The following is a 21,378-nucleotide window of genomic DNA, read 5'->3' on the forward strand; positions in this document are numbered from 1 at the left end:
AAGGTTTCTCACCGGGTTGGACTTAAGGTTAAAGTAACCTAGCCAAAGGTGTATCCAAACAAAGCCTCAAGTTAGTGATTAGCTTGCCCAACTTAGTTTGTTTGCAACCCTTTTCAACTTCTCAAGTTGATTAACTCAATTACATTTGAATGGATGAGAATTTGGATTTGAAATGAGATTTAGATTAAACCAAATCCCCTCAATTTAGACCCTAATTATTTGAAATTGAAACTACTCTTGCCTCACCCCTCATCTCTTATCCTCATCTCTCCCTCAACTATCATTTTCATCTCCTCCTTCCTCCCTTATTGGTGACATCTTTGTTGATGTCCTCCGTGACCTTCCTCTTTGATTGCTACATCTTTAACTATCATCTTCTCCTCCATCTCATTTCCTAAGTATAGTATCAAACAACGAGGACCTACCTCTTGGCGATTTGGCTCGATGTTGATTTCTCCTTCTACCAACAAGATTGACAACAGTTAGATTGGAGAGCTTAATCACGACCATTCTTCCTCCTTAGTCCTTGTATAATGAGCTCGACATTAGGGGTGTTCATGAGACGGGGCGTGACCTGAACACCCCTATCCCGCATCCCATCCAAAAAAAATTGGGATTCAATTTTAATAATGTGTCCCGTCCTGTCCTAAAAGTCATCCCGTCCAATTAGGAATCAAGACGAGACCAGGACAAGATTAAGACATCTCGCTGTTCCGATAAATCAGACAATGTTGGAAAATATCTAGATAATAACATTAATTAAAATTTTAATTCATATAATTTATTAAATTTAAAATTAAAACAACACAAGTAAATAAATTACAATAATTTAAAGTCAATTATTGAATTACATTAATCACAACTATATATTATGATAGCAATTACAAATAATTTCCAGGCTATAAGAGTAGCAATAATAGAAAAGCCAAGCACAACATCAAATCATTATTGTTCTACTTTAGTTGAAATGTGCTAAACTAATTACTCTTTCGAAAATAAAAGAAGAAATACAATATGAATAAAAATTATTAAATAGATAGATATAATAATAAATTGTATTAATATAATCAATATATGATAAAGAAAGATATCGCCATATTTACTCTATGTCATTAAAATTATCAATATAAAAAACTTTAATTTTATATAAGAATTACAAATATTGAAATTATAATTGATATAATTAATATAAGTATAAATTATATTAATATAATTAATGTATATTTTAAAAATAAAAAATAATATATATAATATTCAGGACAGGATAGGACATTCCGATGGTAATTCCGTGTCCCATCCTGTCCCGAATTTCTTTCCCGTCCCCTCTCGCAAAATCCTATCTCAATTGTTTTTGAGCTAGGACGACACTTGTCCTGATATGATCAGGATGATACCAGACCAATCAAGATGGGTACAAGCCAAACACCCCTATTCGACATTGTTTTCTTTTCATTTTCTTCATCTTCACTACTTGCAAGTCTTCAAAGGTGAGGTTATCTTCTCCCTCCATCAAGTCACAAATTTTGATTTTCTAGATGGTGAGGCAATGACGAGGTTGGTAGCAATATTTTTAAAATTGAACTAGATATTAAACCAAAAAAGCTAGCAATTCATGGTTCACATGGTCCAACTTCATGGTCAAACCAGTAATGTAATAATTAAAAAAATTATATATGTTTATAATCTAAATATAAGAAATAAATATAAAATTACTACTTAATTTAAAAATAAAATCAAATATTTTCGCTCCTAATCCCATGCCAAATCCAATTCCCAATCCTTTAAAATCCAACACCTCATCCCAAACACAGCCTAAAATTTCATCACTACATTGCCGACCTCATTTCTATTGCACAAAACTTGGGAAATATAGCATTTCCCTCACTTTCATTACCATAAGAGGTTCAGTTTGACATAGGAGATATCTACCGTTTGAACAAACAGGGATACTATACACATATTGAACCAGCTGGTACTTGCAACTGAGTTGTGGCGGTACAAACTGTCATTATAGAACCAGTACACATGGAAGTAGTATTTGCAACGGATGAATTAAAAAAAGACAAAAAGTAAAAGGAAACTGCCTAGTTCATCGGAAGCCTAATTGCACATTGTGGGGACCAAAAACACAAATATCTGGAGAATGGTAAAACCATGCTGAGGAGCTGCCAAAATCCTTTACTCCTGCCAAGGAATGATTGGAGAGTGCAAATAAATTCGAGAGCTACTATAAACCTACTACACTAGGATGTAGGTTCTCAACCATAGATATATTCTGCCCAGAAAAATTGATAAAAGAAAACAATCAAAATTGAACGGGTATTACTCTCCCAAAACAAAATCCAGACAGACAATTAGAGGTACACTATTCTTCCATCTTAAGAAATAACTATAAAAGTATTGAACCAGTCCAAAGATCCAATTTTTTTAGGGTTTTGGGTTTTAGATACAGGATTACAATGGATGGCCCGACTGACAAACTACCATCAAGAATGAAGAGAAACCAAATCAAACAAGTAAAGATATCACTGAAACATGACAAAGGTGTGAAACTTAAACCTATTACGGTTTGATGATCTAGAATAAAAAAATAAGTAATAATATGAATAACAATGATAAATTATTAATTTATTAATAGCAGTAATGATACTAATAATTAGATAAATGAAGAGAGAGAAAAACCCAAAAACAATATATAGACTTGAAGGATACAATAACGGAAATACCTGTTTCACCCTGGAGAATTTGGCCAAAAATTAAGCGCAAGGTCATTACAGGTCATTTTGCCTTCAGCTTTGCCTTGACTTTTCTCAACTCCTCACCTTGTCGCTGCAAAAATTTTCAAATAAAAAAAATTTAGAGGACAATGTACGTTAAAAGAAAAACACCAAACAGACTTGAATTGTATATACCTGGAACAGTTTTTTCCATGCATAATCAGTTCTTTCTTCCAGCAGGCACCAATCCATAGCCATATCATATTCAACATTATTGGACTGAGAACAATGTGAAGTAGAGACAGCATCTTTCTGTACAAACAAAAACAAAAGAAAGGCAAGCAAATAAGAACGGAACACCTCTATAGAAGACATCACTTTCGAAGATTCATCCAAGAATGTGAACAAGACGCATAAGAATTATACCATCTCACGTTGCATTTGCATCCGAAGTTGATCAATAACAATATGGCCATAAAATTTTGGCCTTTTTTCTGGGAAGCAAGGCTTTCCTGCGGACCCAACAAGGGGACTGCCAAGTAACCAAATAAGATCTCAGCGGGTCAATGTAAAAGGGTAAATAGCAAGATTTAAGCTGCGATGAGGATTAGACAGTAGAGAATCCAACCATTTTTTTCCCTTTTTTGAGAGGTGAATTCAACAAAGGAACCTCGGTATTTAGAAAACCAATGCCACAGAAAGAACGTGGGAGAATTGGGCGTATTATTCATCGTATGCTAGAGCACAGGAGTCTAACAGATTAACTACTATAAGAATAACTTGAGTCTCTAACTGCTACAACTGCCTCACTACCCTCAAATGCCCCTACAAATATACTCTGGTCCAACACTCGGTTTGTCTCTAAAATATACAAATAAAATGAGATACATGTTTTGTAAGCACATCTGCTTTCTGGTCCTTAGCTGAAATATGAACTACAACCAGTTGCTTCCTCTGCACCTTTTCTTTGACAAAATGAATGTCCAAATCTACATGGTTGGTTCTTGCATCTAGAATAGGATCTGAAGTTAATAGGACTGCATTCTGGTGGTCAAAGTAGAAAACTTGATCAAATCCAATAACATTCCAAGTTGTGACAAAAGAATCTGTATCCAAGATAATTCAGCAACATGAGCTAAGGTGCAATAGTCAGTCTCTAGAAAATCTAGAAACACAGTCTGTTTCTTTGAATACCAAGCTATAGGATTATCACTGAAACACCCTACCTCCAAAAGTAGAATGCCTATCATCAATATCATATCCCCAATGTGCATCACTGTAGGTTGTCTCAGATCAGTAGGCTTTTTATGGAAATCCCATTATCTCATGTACCTAGTATTGGAGAATTCTCTCCATCACTGCCCAATGACTTTGCAAGGGCTTGCGCATTAATTGACAATCTTTATTAACCGCCACGTCATTTGGCCAGTAAAGTAATGGTTATTTATTATAGAAGGCATTCACTACATCCCTATATAACTTGGGATTCTCCACTTCACCAGTACCATAAGCAGATAGCTCGGTATCAGAAACAATAGGTGTCTTAATAGACTCTGCTTCTTCTATAATAGCCTTTTTAAGGAGATCTTGAAAATAGTGCGAGATAAGTGAATGCTGCCAAAACCAATCTTCTTCACGACTTCCTAGAAAATAATTCAGGTTTTCCAAACCTTTTCAAGCAAATGCATTATTCAAATTAGAAACCAATTAATTTGACAATGCTGGACATTAAATTTACTTCGGCTGAAATGTCATCCACATTGAGAACTCTTTTCACCTCATGATTGCAGCACATAACAAACAGCAAAGAATCACATTTCGTTGACTTGACCTGAGAGATGCAAACTAGCTGATGTATTGGTCAGTCTTTAGACATTGCCTCTGAGTGTGACGGGTTGGACAACTAGAGAGAAACTTTTAAGAAGGAAGGAGAGATAAAATCACAATAAAGAATCTTGGAAGCCTGCTTTCCTCTTATAATAAAAGTGGGCCTCCTTGGCTAGCCCGAAGGAAAGGTCTCTTTCATGGAACCCAAATTTCATTCCTAGTTTGCCACAAGTTAATTAGTGAAATTGGGGAGAAAGTTCATATTATCAAACACAAGTTGAAGCACCTGAGACAATATCCCATGGTCCAAGAGAGGAGTGAGCCAGGCAAGTAACAAAAATTACTGGTTTGGGCAACAAAGACAACATGTGATGACTGTTCAGTGGCTCGAAATCATAGGTACTTTTCATAGCCATTTCCAGTAAAGAGAATGGATGCAAGTCGTTGCACTTATGATTAGAAGTCAAGAGATACTTGAGCAACATTTGCATTGTTAGAGGGCCTCCCATGGAAACTATAGCCACAGTCTGAGCATATCCCATTTTGTGACAATAAGTGCATTGAGGGCATTTACGAGAGCCATCACATCCTCCTCCACCATGGTTAGAACTATGTGAAACGAGGCCTAAAGCATTTGAAGCTATCTCTATAGCATTCAAGTTGTTGAATGGGAGCCACACTAGATGAGAGAGAACGTCATCTAGTATAAGGAGAGATGACCCACCAAGAATTTGATCTCAAAGATGGGCTAGTGTAGGTTGAAGATTTTATAAAATTAGTACCACAAAAAGTTAGTCCCATTCTCTCTCCAAGATTTCAAAAGTGATGGGCATTGGAGATTGAAATTCTTGTCTCAAGAGACTCAATGCAGCTAACATATGTGGCTTTAGACTAACAAGGGCAGTAATTACCTCATAATATCAACTACCAGTACTGTATAACGTAGTAACCTTACTCTAGACATTAACACCCTATTTGGTTCTGGGAGAGGGCTCCCCTCCCTCCCCCTTGTTTGGATCATAAAAATTGCCCCCCTTCCAAAATGAAGGGATGAGGAGCCCCTCTTCCAACATAGGGGGGTGAGGAGGGGAAGAGCATTAGTTTGTTGTATTGTGACTAATCCATCCATATTATAATATGATAATCCAAAACTGCCCCTCCCTCGATTACATTGAGATTGCATCATGCTTGACCTGAACTACAATCATGTTCTTGTTGCATCAAAGTTCCAACCATGACCTATCGCAACATCATCACCCACATCGCTATCGCCATTCTTTCATGAATTTTGTTGAGACCAAATGATTGTTGTTTTGTCTTACCATAACCACTCCTAGAAAAATCCAAAAGCTCATTGTTAACAAGTAGGTTTGACACCTATCCACAATCATCATCTTTCGCTATTGAAAAAGTCTGAGAACTATTGTGAGTGGCTCTTAAGGAAGAATTGGACAAGGAAAAGCAATTTGGGTTTTAATGATATAGATGCCTTCTCTCTTAAACCGCATATAAACAAAGGCACACATGATTAATTAGAAGGCCCACATAATTCTTCAGAGGTAATGATAGTAGTGCTGCCAAACATAAAAGAGAATCCACTAGATTTCGTTGTATTTGAAGACATGGTTAAAACTCAAACCTAGAGCCGGTAATTTAGGTCAAGCCTGACAGGTTAGCCCAAACCTGCCAAAAAGATTTAGGGCCAAGCCAAAAAAAATATTTTTTTAATGTTCGAGCTTATTCAGGAGGCCCGAATAGGCCCAAGAAAATTCGGGCCAAGCGCAAACCTAATGGCTTGGATACCTGAATAAAAAATTTTCTTAAAAAATTTATATAAAATAAAATAAATGTTAATTAATCTATAAATTTTATGTCATTTTATACTAAAATACTATACATTTGCATGCATTACTATAGTTATTTTTTAAAAAAATTAAAAATATTTATATTTTCATATTTTCATTATATTTAATCAATAAAATACCTCAAAATAATATTTAAAACATATTTTAATATTAATTTTTATATTTCAAGACCCAATTTTTTTAAAAAAGTTGAATCCTATACATCATTTGCGTTCCAAAAAATATATTTTACATTTTTTATAAAATAAGATAATTAATTTTAAAGTAAAAAAATTAAAAGTAATTTTAAAAATAAAATTCTAAAATGTATAAATTTTCAACTCCACTACTAGATAAGTATAATAAATAGAACAATATTCTTGGATAATTATTTGGTTATCGTTCACGTCATACTTGGTTAAAAATTAAGAATAAACTATAGTAAAAACCCTTGTATGTAAAGGTTAAACATTATAAAAAGTTAAAAAAAAATTCCAAAAAAATAGTATTTTTCTCATTATTAAATGATTTTTTATATAATATAATGATTTCTATTTTTCTCATATTTGTAAAAATGGAAAGTACTGTTTACCCAAAAAATTTTAAAAACTTTGAATTAATCGAGACAATAATTTTAAGTTTGTAGTATAACCGTGATTGAATTGAAATCAACTTAATCATAATTAAAATAATATAATTTAATTAAAATATATAAAATATTTATATATGACCGTGATAAGAAAAATATTTAAACAACTAAGATATTAATTTACAAGTAAAAAAAAATTCATGAATAAATTACACATAACACAACAAAATAATAAATTATTATTTAAAAATTAAATTTGGTTCAAAAAAATAAACAAAAATATTTTTAAAAAGTTTCAGGTATTCGGGCCGGCTTGAATAAGCCCGAAACTCGAAGGTGTTAGGGTCTGGCTTCACTATATGAACTTTTTAGAAGAAGTAGGATACTATAAACCCAATCAAAATAAGCTCAGCCTAAATTGAGCCTGATCCGAATAAGCCCAGCCTGTCCAAATTATCAACTCTACTTAAACGGACAATAAGGAGAAGGGATAGGAAAAATATAACAGAGTGCAAAACCAAAAAGCACACCCGGAAACCAAAGAGACACGCTAACGGCAATGATGCAAAGTGAAAAATAGCCCTAGACATGCCATAACATGCCAGTTAAGCAAATTTGGAAAGAAAAGTTGCGACAATGCTTGGAAGCAGATGTGATGGAGATGGGTTGCTGGACTTCTGGGTTGATTAATCTAAGGGCAATAAAGTTAGGGTTTTTAGGGAAAAAATAAAGGGTTGGAATGAGGTCCAACCTTAAAAAAAAAAAAACCAAGGCTCCAATATGGAGAAAAAGAGAGTTTGGAAGAGTAATCCGTGTGTATTTTGATATAATGTTTATCTTATTCAAAATCATATGCATAAGACAAAAAATTAATGAGTAATACAACAACAACAACAAGCCTTATCCCACTAAGTGGTGTCAACTATATAGATTATATAATGCCATTGTGTTTTATCATTTATTAAGCTTTTAGAAATATTGTTAATTAAAAAGTCTCGCTTAACAACTTCCAAAAGTATTCTCTTTGACCTTCATCTACCCTTCTTGATAAGGCTTGAAGTCAACTGTTTCACTCTCCTCACAGGTACCTCCCGTGGTCTTTTGTGTACATGTCCAAACTATCTCAAACAATTTTCTACTATTTTTCCTTTAATAGGTGCAACACCAACTTTTTCCCATATTTGCTCATTTAAAATTTTGTCTTTACATGTATATCCACATATCCATCTCGACATTCTCATTTCTGCTACTCTAACTTTATATTTTTGCTATCCCGTTAAAACCCAACATTCACTACAACAACAACAACAACAAGCCTTTATCCCATTAGGTGGGGTCGGCTACATAAATTGCAAGATGCCATTGTGTTCTATCACTTATCAAGCTTTTAGGAATATTATTAATTAAGAGATCGCGTTCAATAACTTTTAGGAGTGTTCTCTTAAGACTTCCTCTACCCTTCTTAATCGGGTTCAAAGTTAAATGTTTCACTTATCTCAATGGTGCCTCCTGTAGTCTTCTTTGTACATGCCCAAACCATCTCAACCTATTTTCTACCATTTTTTCCTCAATAGGTGCTACCCTCACTTTTTCACATATGTGCTCATTTCAAATTTTATCTTTACGTATATGTCCGCACATCCATCGTAACATTTCCATCTCTGTTACTCCAACTTTATGCTCTTGTTGTCCCGTTAGCGCCCAGCATTCACTATTATATCACATGGCCGGTCTAACAGCAGTATGATAAAACTTACCTTTAAATTTATTAGGTACCTTACGGTCACAAATAACTCCTTTAATTTTTTTCCAATTAAACCACCCAACTTGAATCCTATGTAAAATATCCCCATTGATTTCGCCATCATTTTGAATAATGGCTCCCAAATATCTAAACTTTTTCACTTGAAGTATAATTTAATCTCCCAATTTCACTTCCAAATTACTGTCGGCTAGTCTCTTATCAAATTTACAATATAAATATTTTGTTTTACTCCCACTCAGACGAAAACCTTTCGACTCTAATGTCCTCCATAACTCAAGTTTGCAATTAACCTCTTCTCTTGTCTCTACTATAAGAACTATATCAACCGCGAAGAGCATACATTTGGGAATTTTTCCTTAAATATGTTCCATCAAAACATTTAGGATCAAGTTAAACATATAAGAACTCAAAAATGATCCTTGATATAGTCCAATCTTTATAGGAAAATTCTTTGTTTGACCACTAGGCGTTCTTATAATAGTTTTTACCCCCTCATACATATCCTATATGACTTTAATATAAACAATCCGTACTCCCTTTTTTTCCAAGGCTTTTCAAAGTACTTCGCTTAGTATACGGTCATAAACTTTTTTCAAATCAATAAAAATCATGTGTAAATTTTTATTTTTACAACAATACTTTTTCATTAATCCCCTTAGTAGATAAATCGCCTCTGTAGTCGATCTACCTGACATAAAACCAAACTGATTCTCAAAAATACTTGTCTTCAATCTCAACCTATGCTCAATTTCTTTCTCCCACAATTTCATTGTGTGGCTCATAAGTTTAATCCCTCTATATTTAATACAATTTTGAATATCCCTTTTATTTTTATAAATAGGAATTAATGCACTTCTTCTCTACTCATCAAGCATTTTCTTGGACCGTAAAATCACATTAAATAACTTAGTTAACCATCTCACCCCTTCTTCATCTAAACATTTACACACTTCAATAGATATACAATCAGGTTCGTTGGCTTTATCATTTGTCATTTTCTTAAGAGCTTCCTTTATATCCTTATCACGTATTATTCGATAGAATGACAAATTTTGTTCTCTTTCATCGGTTACTAAATCCTCCAAGTTACTAGATGAACCCTTTCCATCATTGAAAAGTTTGGAAAAGTAAGTCTCCCATCTATTTTTAATTTCATCATCTGTAACTAAAATTCTTCCTTCTTCATCCTTTATACACCTTACCTGTTCTAGATCTCTTGATTTTTTTCCCTACTCTTAACAATCTTATAAATATTTCATTCTCCTTCCTTCGTCTCAAGACTCTTATAAAATTCTTCAAAAGCTTTAAAACGAGCTTCATCCACAACTCTCTTAGTTTCCTTCTTAGCCATACGGTACCTTTCCCAATTTTCCTCATTGTTACACAAATGCATGGATTTAAAACAGTTCTTCTTATGCTTGATTTTGTCCTGTACACTATTATTCCACCATCAAGACTCCTTATCTCTCAGACCAAAACCTTTTGATTTTCTCAAAACTACTTTTACAACCTCCCGTATCTTTTTAGTCATATCCTCCCACATGATGTTAGCACTTCCCTGAGATTCCCAAATAATATTACTAATCTTATAGTAGTTCGATAAAGCTTCCCTTTAAGTTTATAATAAATATATTCTGATCCTCTTAATCATAATCTATTCAAGCCTATCTCATGCGATAAATCTAATATCCTTCCTGATTCTCCATAATTATGACCACTTTGCCCTCTATTCAACCTTAATGTAGTAATCATGAAAAATTCCTCTCTATTCATCTCAAAGCCACAATTGCTTTAAAAGATATTGACACTACCATTGTTGCCAAACATGGTACTATTGGTACCAAACAACCGTTGTCAAATCCTAGATAGAGCCTATACTTGAGAACATGCCACCTTTCCACCCTACATTTCATGGAAAAGATGTTGTCCCCTCCACCTTCCTCGTCTACCATAATTAGACCATATGAAGTCCTTGTTGTATGCGCATCTTTTCCATTTACCATTGTCACTAACCGCCATCTCCATCATCGTTTGCACTCTTAGATGAGCAAATGGTAAGACAGCACTATAAATTGTCTGTTAAACACAAACGCCATCCCACCTCCACTTATATTCATCTAAATCTACTTCTACAAACTACCTCACCTCAATTTTCACAAAATGATCGAAGCAAAAAGAATTATAACAAAATCATGAAATGTATGCACCAATACAAGATATCTTAGAATATGCATAAAGATATTACAGCTATCAACTTATGATATAATATGGTTCCCCAATCAAAGTGTGGACATACCGTCCATTTGACATCAATAAACAACTCTGGCTTAATTTTCTTATGGCTTCTTCCGCTGCTTCCCTTCTTTTAAATATAACAAAAGCTTGACCTACATCATATTCAACACATCATTACTGGTCCAAAGGGATGTGGATAAAGCATTGCTATAGTGTAACATAGCTAAAGCTTGTGACCTTAGTAGGTGAATATACGGCAGATTCTTCTAAAAAAACTTCTATGAAACATAGCAAAAGATTCCAATGCTCACCAGAATGGGGGCTAGAAAATGCAGTTGCTTGGATTATCTTTGCCGTGCAATGTTCCTGAAATGCATGCCAGACTACATCCTGACATAGCACGAGGGTTCAAGCATATTAAGCAACATACTTCCTTCCCACAAAACACTAAATAGAGACAATATCACCCATGAAGAAGTACATTTAACAATGAATAATTTTGACACCCTGATGTTGGATGATTGTTTCATTAACAACCTAGATGGCTACATAGAACGAGCATTACCTCTACCTCCTGAGAAGTTAAAGAAGGATCCAAATTTTGAAGCAGCACAAGTGTTCCTTGTTCATGTGCAGATTTCATTCTTTCTTCCCAAGGCTACAAATGGTACATCGAACATTCATACATCAGTTAGACTTTTTCATAGAGCTGAAAATATGGGCCCAACCTTTTGGATTGGTTCCACCTTACCCACCAAAAAGGGTAGGTCAATTTCAAGAAGTGCAAACCATTTGAAAGTGGGTCAATTATAGCATGGAGCACTTAACCTGTGAATTGGATGGATTGGCCTACTTAACCCACAATTCTCTCTCTCTCTCTCTCTCTCTCAACTAAAATAAAAGTCTTCATTTCATCATATGTCGTAGATGGAGCTGATGACAAAAATTCAAAATCAAAAGTCACTATTTTATCTAAGCATAACTTACATAGTGGTGTTGATGAGAAATTATGAAATTGTTGCAATTAGAAGGATAATTTTATGTTTGACTTGATCTTGATGTTCAAATTTCAACTATGAAAGATTTCATATTTTATGTTTGAATGATGGAATGATACTTAAATTTAAACTATGAAGGATACTCCATGTTTAACGTTTAAGGATTTTAATGTATACATATATTATACGATTTAAATCTAGACTCTTAAACTTACATAATTTATTTTGTAAAAATTATGGTGTGTTATGTGAGTTGATCTCCACAACCCCCCTAGCCACCCTTGATAGGTTGGGTTACTAAAAAGTAGGTTGGCCCATCCTGATCCACTTTTTTACAACTCATGGTAGGCCAATCCAAACCACATTCTCAGCTCCAATTTTTCACTCAATCTCAATGAAAAGCATGAAAGATTCTAACACTCCATCCAAAACTAAGGGTCTGTTTGGTTGTTGGAAAGAAATGAAAGGGGTTGATTGGGAATAAAATTGACTAGAATAAGGTCATGGAATAATAGATATATGGGAATGATAGAGAGATGAGAGCCATGGAGTGATAGAGATGTGGGAATGGGGATTGACATGAATGAGACCATCAATCTCTATTGCTCCCTCTCTGTTACTCCATGGCTCCCCTCTCTCTATCATTCTCACCTCTATCAATCCATGGCCTTATTTTAGTCCATATTTTCCTCTATCAACCCAGTTCCATCTCTTCCAATAACCAAATGGGCACTAATAGAATAACACAAGCAAATAAAATAATATCTAAATCTGTTACAAGAGAACAGCAGCAAGATAAGACTTACAAGCCCCTTGAACCATTTGCTTTTATCCTGCCAACACATGAAAATGAAAAATAAAGTGTAATGATTCCAAACTTACTGAATGAAAGTACATAAAAAATAAGACAGGCACCAAAGTCAAGAAAATAATCTCAACAAAAACTGATAACTTAATAGTAATGCAGCAAAATCTGTATAGGCATAGACAAAAACCAGTATATCTATATCCACTGAATATATTACATAACTATTCATTACAAGAAGCACCAAGCTCATCCTCTTAGTAAAACAAGATGACAAGATATATTTCAAAACAAGGTAAGATGTAACCTCTGATTCATATAAATCTTTTACTCTCTCAAAATGTAGCCCAATTAGATAGTTATATTGTTTCAATGTTCTCTTCAATCTTTCAGGGATCACAAGGTAAAGCATTGCTTCATCGTAAAAACTTTATCTACATGTAATGGTGAATAAAGTGATGCAAGAATACAACAGCCTCAAGCTATTTCCCCTAATTTTAACATGGTATCAAAGCCTAAACCGATCTCATCATGTGTTGCTTTGGGTATGGTCTTAACACTCAGGTTGTTGAAAACTAGACCTTGGCATCAAGCCCACAGTCACACATTCTATGTCACACGTTGTGCAGCCAGCAATTCCACCTGTTCTGATCACTCCACACTGCTTGAATGGCCACAGATATCTTCACTAGCCTTCAGGTATAATGCTTTATGTTCAAGCAAAGGGAAATCTGTTGAGTAAAAAATGGATAGAAGATGGAAAGAAGAGAGGAGATAGAACGGAAAGAGACAAGAAAGAAGAGCTGAGAGAGCAGGGAGAAATGAGGGAGAGATGAAACAGAACTCAAATTTTCTATCAATCAAAAACCTATTACAAACTAACCAGAAGTACTTATACATAGCCCAATCTTCCTTCTAACTACTGTCGCAAATTGCTATTCACCTACCTTGAGAAAACAATTTGTCACTAAGAATGTTACATTTTTTGAAAATAACCTTATGACACCAAGACAGCCCCTCAAGACAGAGTTTGGATGATGAATGGAAATCATTAGGAAAAATTCCATCAATAGTGGGCCAGAATTTTACCTTTACCTACAAGCCTTGAACTTGTAGTTGAACCATATCCCATGCCTTCCACCAATACCATTAATGCATAAACAAATTAGCAAAATATCCTTAAACTGTCAAGGATGGCCCAAAAATGGCAGAAATATGCCTGAAGATGGATGGTCATGTATAAGAAGGAAATGCTAGTACAAGAGGCAATAGAAAGAATTTACCTAACACTACCAAACTAAGGCCACATCCGGCACACAGGAACTCTAGTGGATGGAAGAGGAATTGGGCCTAGAACTCAAAAATTAGCCTATTTGGCATGCATTAGTTGTGCTTCCAAAGAAGAGGAGTTCCATCAAAATCAATAGAATCGAGTTGCACCCTACACCCATGTATGTCTCCCGAAATCAATGGAAGCCAAAGCATATGACACTTCTACTTATCAATAGCTGTCGTAAGAGATCAATAAAGAGTGGCGACACTATCACTAAAGGCCTTCATCTCTGACAGTGTCACTAAAGTCCTCCATCTCCAATGCCGTCACCAGCCTGCATCACCTTCACTGATGGCAAGCAATCTTCAATCTTCGTTTCCGATCTAAGACACCATCACTATAGGCTTCTTCAAGGTGCGTAGATCAAGTTCATCTCCTTAAACTCTTCCCAGATTGTAGATCTAGTTCTACTTTGTAGAGGGTTCAATATACCTATGTTCGACAAGTCTAAAGGTAGTTATTTGGTAAAGAGCAACAATATGAACAAAATATCAATGATGGCTAACAACCATGATGTTAGGCTAAGGTTGAACGGCTGCAACCATTATGCCTCTTCTTGGATAGATTGGTTCAACGACTCCCCTCCGCCTCCTCTTCTTTTCTTTCCTTTTTCTTTTAAAAAACAATGTTTGTCTAGCCATGGTGATTTGATCTACTATGCAACCAGATTGATTGTTGTGTATGTTTTCTAGGCTTAATGGAAATTTGGATTTGATTAGTTGAGCTGGGTTGGTGAATTGATTCCATGTTGTTGCATGGTGGTTCACAATGGCTTGGAAAAAACAACTCAAAATAGGCTTTTTTTAAGGAAAAAATTGGCAAGTGTATCATGGTAATCTAATCTTATAAATATACATAACAAATAAAAGTTACATGAGACTTCCGCATCCATACCAAGCATATTTTTAAACCTCACTACCGCCACACTTCCATTTTCACTTTCACTTACTTTAAAAACTCTTCTCAAGTACCAAACAAAGAGTGAGAGTCTATTCCAAATGGGGAAAAGGGAACCTAGAAGATAATCAGGAGCAAGAAAAGCCACCTATCATGGAAGAATACATCAAGTGTCCTAAGAATTGTCAAAAATCCTCCTCCAACCCAAGTTCTAAGGAGTTAGAGTAAGCCAATCCTAAAGTATGTATGATAATGTAATTTGCATTCTATTAGTAATTTAATTTCCTAAAATAGATTATCACCTAGTTTGCAAGTCTTTATTGCAAGGTTATCTATCGAGAAAAATTCTGGAAAGCTTCTAAGAGGCCATAAAGGACCTAAAGCAAAAAAGGCTATTCAAGATGAATTAGAAGCAATAACAGCAACAACAAGCTTTATTACATTAAATGAGGTTAGTACATGTATTACAAAATGTCATTTGGCCTTATCAACAATTAACTATTATCCTATTTAACGGCATTCTTCTTTGTCACCCTCTACATCTAGGGCTATGCAAGTAGATTAGGCAAGGGTCATGTGCACACCTAATCTATTCAAAGCTCAACTCTCCTTAATAGCACTGTCAACAGCCATCTTTACACATATCCAAACAATTTTAATCAATTTTCTATCACCATTCCTTGATAAATGCCATGCTAACTTTTCTTGTATATGATCATTTCAAATATGGTCTTTTCTAATATGATCAAACATCTATCTTAACATTACTATCCAAACATCCACTACAATGTAGTATCGTTGACCTCATAGTAGCTTGGTAAAACTTCCTTTTAAGCATGGTAACCACTTCATAACCACAGATGACTTCCAATACCCATCTTGTATCTTATGCTTGACATTTGTAATATTAATCATAGATACTTAAACTTTGACCCTTGTAATATGATCTATTCTCCAATTTTTACCTCTAAATCATTTCTAACCTGCATCTTGTTAAAATTGCCACACATATGAATGTTGCTGCTCTTACTCAAGTGAAAACATTATGAATCCGATACCCATATCCATAACTCAAGTTCAAAATTAACCACTTCTTGTGACTTCTCAATTAAAACTATATCTGCAAAAAACCTTACAGTTAGAGATTCCCTTTTATATGTGCTCAATCAAAACATCTATAACTATACCAAACATGTATGGACTCAAGGATGATCCCCAACATAAGTCTATCCTTGTAAGAAAGTCCTTTATGTCATCTCTAGAGGTTCACATTTGTTGCTTCCTCATATATGTCCTTTATAATTCAAATATATGCAGCAAGAACACGTTTCTTTTCCAATGCTTTTCATAACACTTCTAATAGTATTCGATCATAAACTTTTTTCCAAGTCAATGAAAATCCCAAGTCTCTTCTTAATATGATATCACTAGGAAATCTACAATGGGGTGTAAGTGGGCATCAACATCACATGCAACTCAAATGGTAGCATTAGTAGATATCACGCAAATTTACTTAGACTCACGGCATAGATTACCAAAAAACCTTTGCTCCTACTACAAAATTTAATACCATCAAAATCTTCCTATCATTAACACCCAATTTAGATGGCCACTACACCAATCATGCATCAAGAATTTATTTCTGAATGGGTACTTGGAAAAGGAGGCATATATGGAGGTACCATCAAGATTGAGAGATCTAAGTGATTCTAACGAGCAATGCAAGCTACATAAGTCACTCTATGTCTAAGGGCTCAAACAATCACATAGAGCCTAGTTTGAGAGGTAGTGGTTATAAAACTTGGTTACCCACAATGTTAGATTGACAACATATTGTTTGTAAGACATTCACCTAAAGGCACATTATCTATGTTGATTGTATATGTTGATGACATAATACTTGTAGGTGATGATGAGTGGAACAAATAATCTAAAGAGATCCTTAGCTATTAAATTTGATGTGAAGGACAAAGGCAGCTTAAGACACTTCCTTGGAACAACAGTAGAAAGGACAAGCAAGGGAATTGCAATATCACAAAGGAAATAAACCTTGGACTTGTTGCAAGAAATGGAGATGCTAGGAGCCAAACCATCTAAGCACCTATGAAGACTACCTACAAACAAAAACTCACACATGAGGGTGCACCTATTGATATAGGACAACACCAAAGACTAGTAGGTAAGCTTATATATCTCTCTCACACTCAGCCTCACGTTAGTTTTTCCGTGAGTGTAGTAGGCCAGTTTATGAGTAAACCCCAAAAATAACACATACAGCTAGTTTATACAACTTCTAGGTGTCTAATGATGGTGCAAAGGACAGATTTGTCTTTTGAGAAGGCAGAACAAGGGAGGTTGAAATTTAAAGATGCTAAATGGGCAAGATCTATCATGGAGAAATGATCAACTACAAGGTACTGCACATTTGTGTGGGGAAATTGATATGCTTAAATTTTGCAGGTAAAATACCCACATGTAGACCCTAAAATGAAAGAAAACATGATTAAATTAGGCTCTTTTTGCTAGAACTTTCACTTGTGGTCATCCTTTAGCTTTGCAAGCTTATGGAAACTCATTCATTTAGGAAAAGAGCAAAGAAAAAGCATTATAGACATAACTGTCCACGGATATGCAGCAAAGAAACACAGTTATCTGCATTTAAGTTGCAAGGGGTAAGCTATACGGATAACCAGCGCCAACCAAAGAAAGGAAAGTCTTAAGTGACACCAGCCATCAACCAAAAGGATGAGAGGACAAGTCGAATCCAGCACCAACTATGAGTTTCATCAAGGGGAGTTTTCAAAAACATATCTTCAATGCATAAGGAAGAATAAGAGTGTTTGTTCTGCAAGTGAGGACGTAAAAGAACATGTGCAACTTCAATATGTGCAGAAGGCCGGAGGAGAAGGGGGCAAAGAGAGTTTTTAAGGCAAGAAGAGAGAGAGAGAGAGAGAGAGAACAAACAAATCTAGCGATGTTTTGAAAAGAAAAAGGGGGAAGGATAGAAAAGGAAAAAAAAATAACTCTAGATTTAAGAATGATAAGCAAATACCAAATGCTGAGTATTATAAATTAGGAGGCTCTTAGAGTTACTCTAAAGGCATCCCAGCACTACTTAGAGTACCTTAAAAATTCTGTAACATATTTGGAGCCCAAGGGAGCATCCTAAAGGCTAAGAGTGAAATTATTACGAAGTGTTTTAGGCTAAATTCTTTCCTCTCCTTTATTCTTTAATTTCTTCTAATTTGTCATTCATGATTGGGGACCTCAAAATTGTCTTATTTGCTATTTTCGTAATTACATGTATATAAATTTCCTAATTGGGGGTCAGAATGTAGCTCAATTGGAAAACTATTTTCTACTACTTGTTTTGACTCTGAAATTTTTATCTAAGAATATATTTTCAATTATAGTTATCTCTCGTGCGCTTTATAGGAAATTGTGCCTAATCAACATAATATCTGATCTATAGGTGAGTTTAATGGACTAAGAGGTGAAAAATGAGCTCAAATTTAGAGAAATAAACACAAAAGACTAGGCTAGAGATAGTTCAAAGAATTTGCGGTGACTATTGCTTTGTGGTTTAATTAGTTGTTTGGGTATTGTGGGTACAAATTCAACATTAATTAAAAAGGGATAAAGAATTTGAAAGAATATTAAAACATTTAGGAATAGTTGTCACTATAATTGATTAAAGAGTCAAGTCAAAAGGTTAGAATGAATCTAATATATAGAGAATAAAAGAAATAAAGAATGAATAGTTTTAGTTAGACAATTAGGATTGATTAGATACAAATTAAAGGAGCCCATATAAGGGATCCTTAGGAGAATCAAATGCTATGCCTAATGTTTAAACCCTAGAAATATATTCTATTTCTCTCTATCTTTGTTTCCCTTTTCACTCTTCTCTCGTCTCTTATCTTTCTTTTCTATTTCCCCTCAATTTTCTACTCTTCCTCTCTTCTTCTCTTTCTACCATGTCAATGGTATCCAAAGCCCTCCTTCTTACCTTTTAGCTTGCAACACATTCCTAGGATGTGCTTAAACAAATGTCAAAGCAGAATGATGAGTGCTTTTGCACCTTGGAAACCCAAATGCAACCCCTAACAACACAAGTTGCCAACTTGTTCATTCTATGGATGACTCATGCAACAATGGCGGCTCAACCTCTAATGGCAGGGGTGACCATCACAGACCAAGACCAGACCAGCATGACTATCACCCTAGCAAAAGATTACCAAGTCCAATCCTATCTTAAGGGCTTAAGGTAGCAGTATGCCAGGCTTGTTCGGCTTTTAAAGCCCACTAGATTACAAAGCGTTAGAAGCCTTACTCATTTGCAAGAAATTCATGCTCAGAAGTCAGGCAAAGAGTTTAATGCGCTCAATGAGCGCAAGGGGGAAAAATCACCCTAGTTCAGCCTTCTCGACTCTTCTCCTAGTATGTCACACTTATAGACAAAGGAAAGGGAGGCGAAAACAACTGGATGTAATGGGTCTCATTTGGTTAAGGGTAAGCTTGATCTTTCGCTTAAATATCACTCTTTTTCATCAGCAAACAGATCTGCTTCCTCTGTTTTGCCAACAATGGGATCATCTTCTTCAAAACATAACTCGAAAGTTATAAAAAAGTCAAGTCAAGAAGTGGTTGATAAGCTTCGAATTAAGAATCTTTGTTTCTGTCACAAGCCATTCTTCAAAGGCCATAGATGTTCGCAAAATCAAAAAGTACAAATACAACTCATTGAACTTCTCCTGAATTTAAAGATCTGGTTCCAACTAACACTGCACAAAGGATCAGAGTTCATAGAAGTCCAAGAGATGGCAAGGGGTATTTTAGATAAAGGGATGGCTAGGTTATACATTTTCTTTGCATCTAGTCCTTAAGGTCAAGGGTTTTTTAAGCGAGGGTATTGATGTGTAGAGAATAAAAGAAATAAAGAATGAATAGTTCTAGTTAGTTAGTTAGGTAGTTGGGATTTGTTACATACTTAATAAAGGAGCCTATATAAGGGATCCTTAGGAGAACCCTATAAATATATTCCAGTTTCTCTCTATCTCTGTTTCCCTTTTTTCTCCTCTCATCTCTTATCGTTCTTTTTTTATTTCCCCTCTATTTTCTACTCTACTTCTCTCTTCTTCTCTTTCTATCCTATCAGAATCCTAAACCCTAACACTTCTAGTGATAGGAAAACCTTCATCTTATTATTAGAGTTTCTTTTTATTTGTTATTCTCTTAATTCTTAACTCAAGTATTGTCTGCCAATTTTCATTCTTTTCTAATCGAAATTAATTGAAATGATGAAATTTATCACCTCCCAATGAGTTCAACATCTCAAATATTCCAAGTTATTTTATTACTACAATCAACCATGCCCACTTGCAGGACTGAGCCAATCAAGTTTTAGTCTTCTCACTTTTAGAAGTAAAATGCAACTAGTGGTGGCAAATAATGCAAACGCTGACTATCGTTCATTGCCAATTAGGATTTGTGCCAGAATGTGAACTATAACGCTCCCACCTAAATTGAAGAGGGAGGTGCAATCCTTGTTAAATTTGGCGTGATAATTTGGCAACTATAGGAGTTGCTAATAATCCCATACACCATTATAGGACCAAAAATGTTGAGATAAACAAACACTTCAATAAAGATAAAGTCAGGTAAAATAAAGTTGGAACATATCTCTAAAAGGATGCAAGTGGCAAATCTACTCACAAATCATCACTTAAGAGGCAAATTTGAGAACCTAAGGTGCAAGTTGGGGATGATCAACATATTATCACCAACTTAAGGAGAAGTGTTCGAGGAAATATGAAGACTTTTTTAATAATATCTTGTATTAGCATATTTTATTTATTTTATGCTTATCTAGGATCTAGTATGTTATTACCCTGCTTAGATATTTTTTACTCAACCTATGATCAATAAATAATCCCACATTTATTGAGATAGCTAAGGCAAAACTAGTCTTATTTAACCTAAATATATCAAACCAAAGCAGATAATGAGAATCGTCTTCTAAAATTGCTTAATGGGCTAACACATTTTACTCTTAGACTCATGTCAAATGATACTAAATTTTCTACATAGCATATAAAATTAATACATTTTAACAAGGAAGTCAATGAATTATACCAAATCAACTAAATGATTGATGAAAAAAATCCTCCACAAATAAAATTTCATCAATTTTTATGTTTCAAGGTCAACTAACTCAATAGGCTACATAAGCCAGCCAACATAAAAATTTCACTAGGCCATCTTTTGCCCAAAATAGTAGGTCAACACTATTTTTGTTTAAGATCATTATTTCAAATGTCTAGTTGGGCTAATAGCTAACCATATAGGCTGAATTTAGCTGGTTTGTT

At 34.7% G+C, this 21,378-nt stretch overlaps 1 protein-coding gene across 18 annotated transcripts in view; it reads right to left on the bottom strand.

Annotated features, from left to right (window-relative positions):
• Nucleotides 1-21,378, bottom strand: part of LOC129301960 (uncharacterized) — a 38,521-nt gene that overhangs the window by 12,107 nt on the left and 5,036 nt on the right. For 7 of the 18 annotated variants that reach the window (XM_054940598.1, XM_054940597.1, XM_054940594.1 and 4 more), the window contains 8 exons: nt 12,782-12,808; nt 11,543-11,635; nt 11,289-11,367; nt 11,039-11,129; nt 3,144-3,249; nt 2,913-3,029; nt 2,727-2,829; nt 1,844-2,184 (listed from right to left, as the gene is read on the bottom strand). In XM_054940598.1, the coding sequence (XP_054796573.1) occupies nt 2,779-2,829; nt 2,913-3,029; nt 3,144-3,249; nt 11,039-11,129; nt 11,289-11,367; nt 11,543-11,635; nt 12,782-12,808 (564 nt within the window). In that variant the 3' untranslated portion in view covers nt 1,844-2,184; nt 2,727-2,778. Of the gene's footprint in view, nt 1-1,843; nt 2,276-2,726; nt 2,830-2,912; nt 3,030-3,143; nt 3,250-11,038; nt 11,130-11,288; nt 11,368-11,542; nt 11,636-12,781; nt 12,809-21,378 lie in introns of those variants that run through there. The other 11 variants (XM_054940600.1, XM_054940599.1, XM_054940604.1 and 8 more) reach the window with 9 other exon arrangements.

This window comes from Prosopis cineraria, unplaced genomic scaffold, assembly GCF_029017545.1.
Source record: "Prosopis cineraria cultivar Desert tree isolate PC_DT_omini unplaced genomic scaffold, ASM2901754v1 PC2, whole genome shotgun sequence".
Taxonomy (NCBI): domain Eukaryota; kingdom Viridiplantae; phylum Streptophyta; class Magnoliopsida; order Fabales; family Fabaceae; genus Prosopis; species Prosopis cineraria.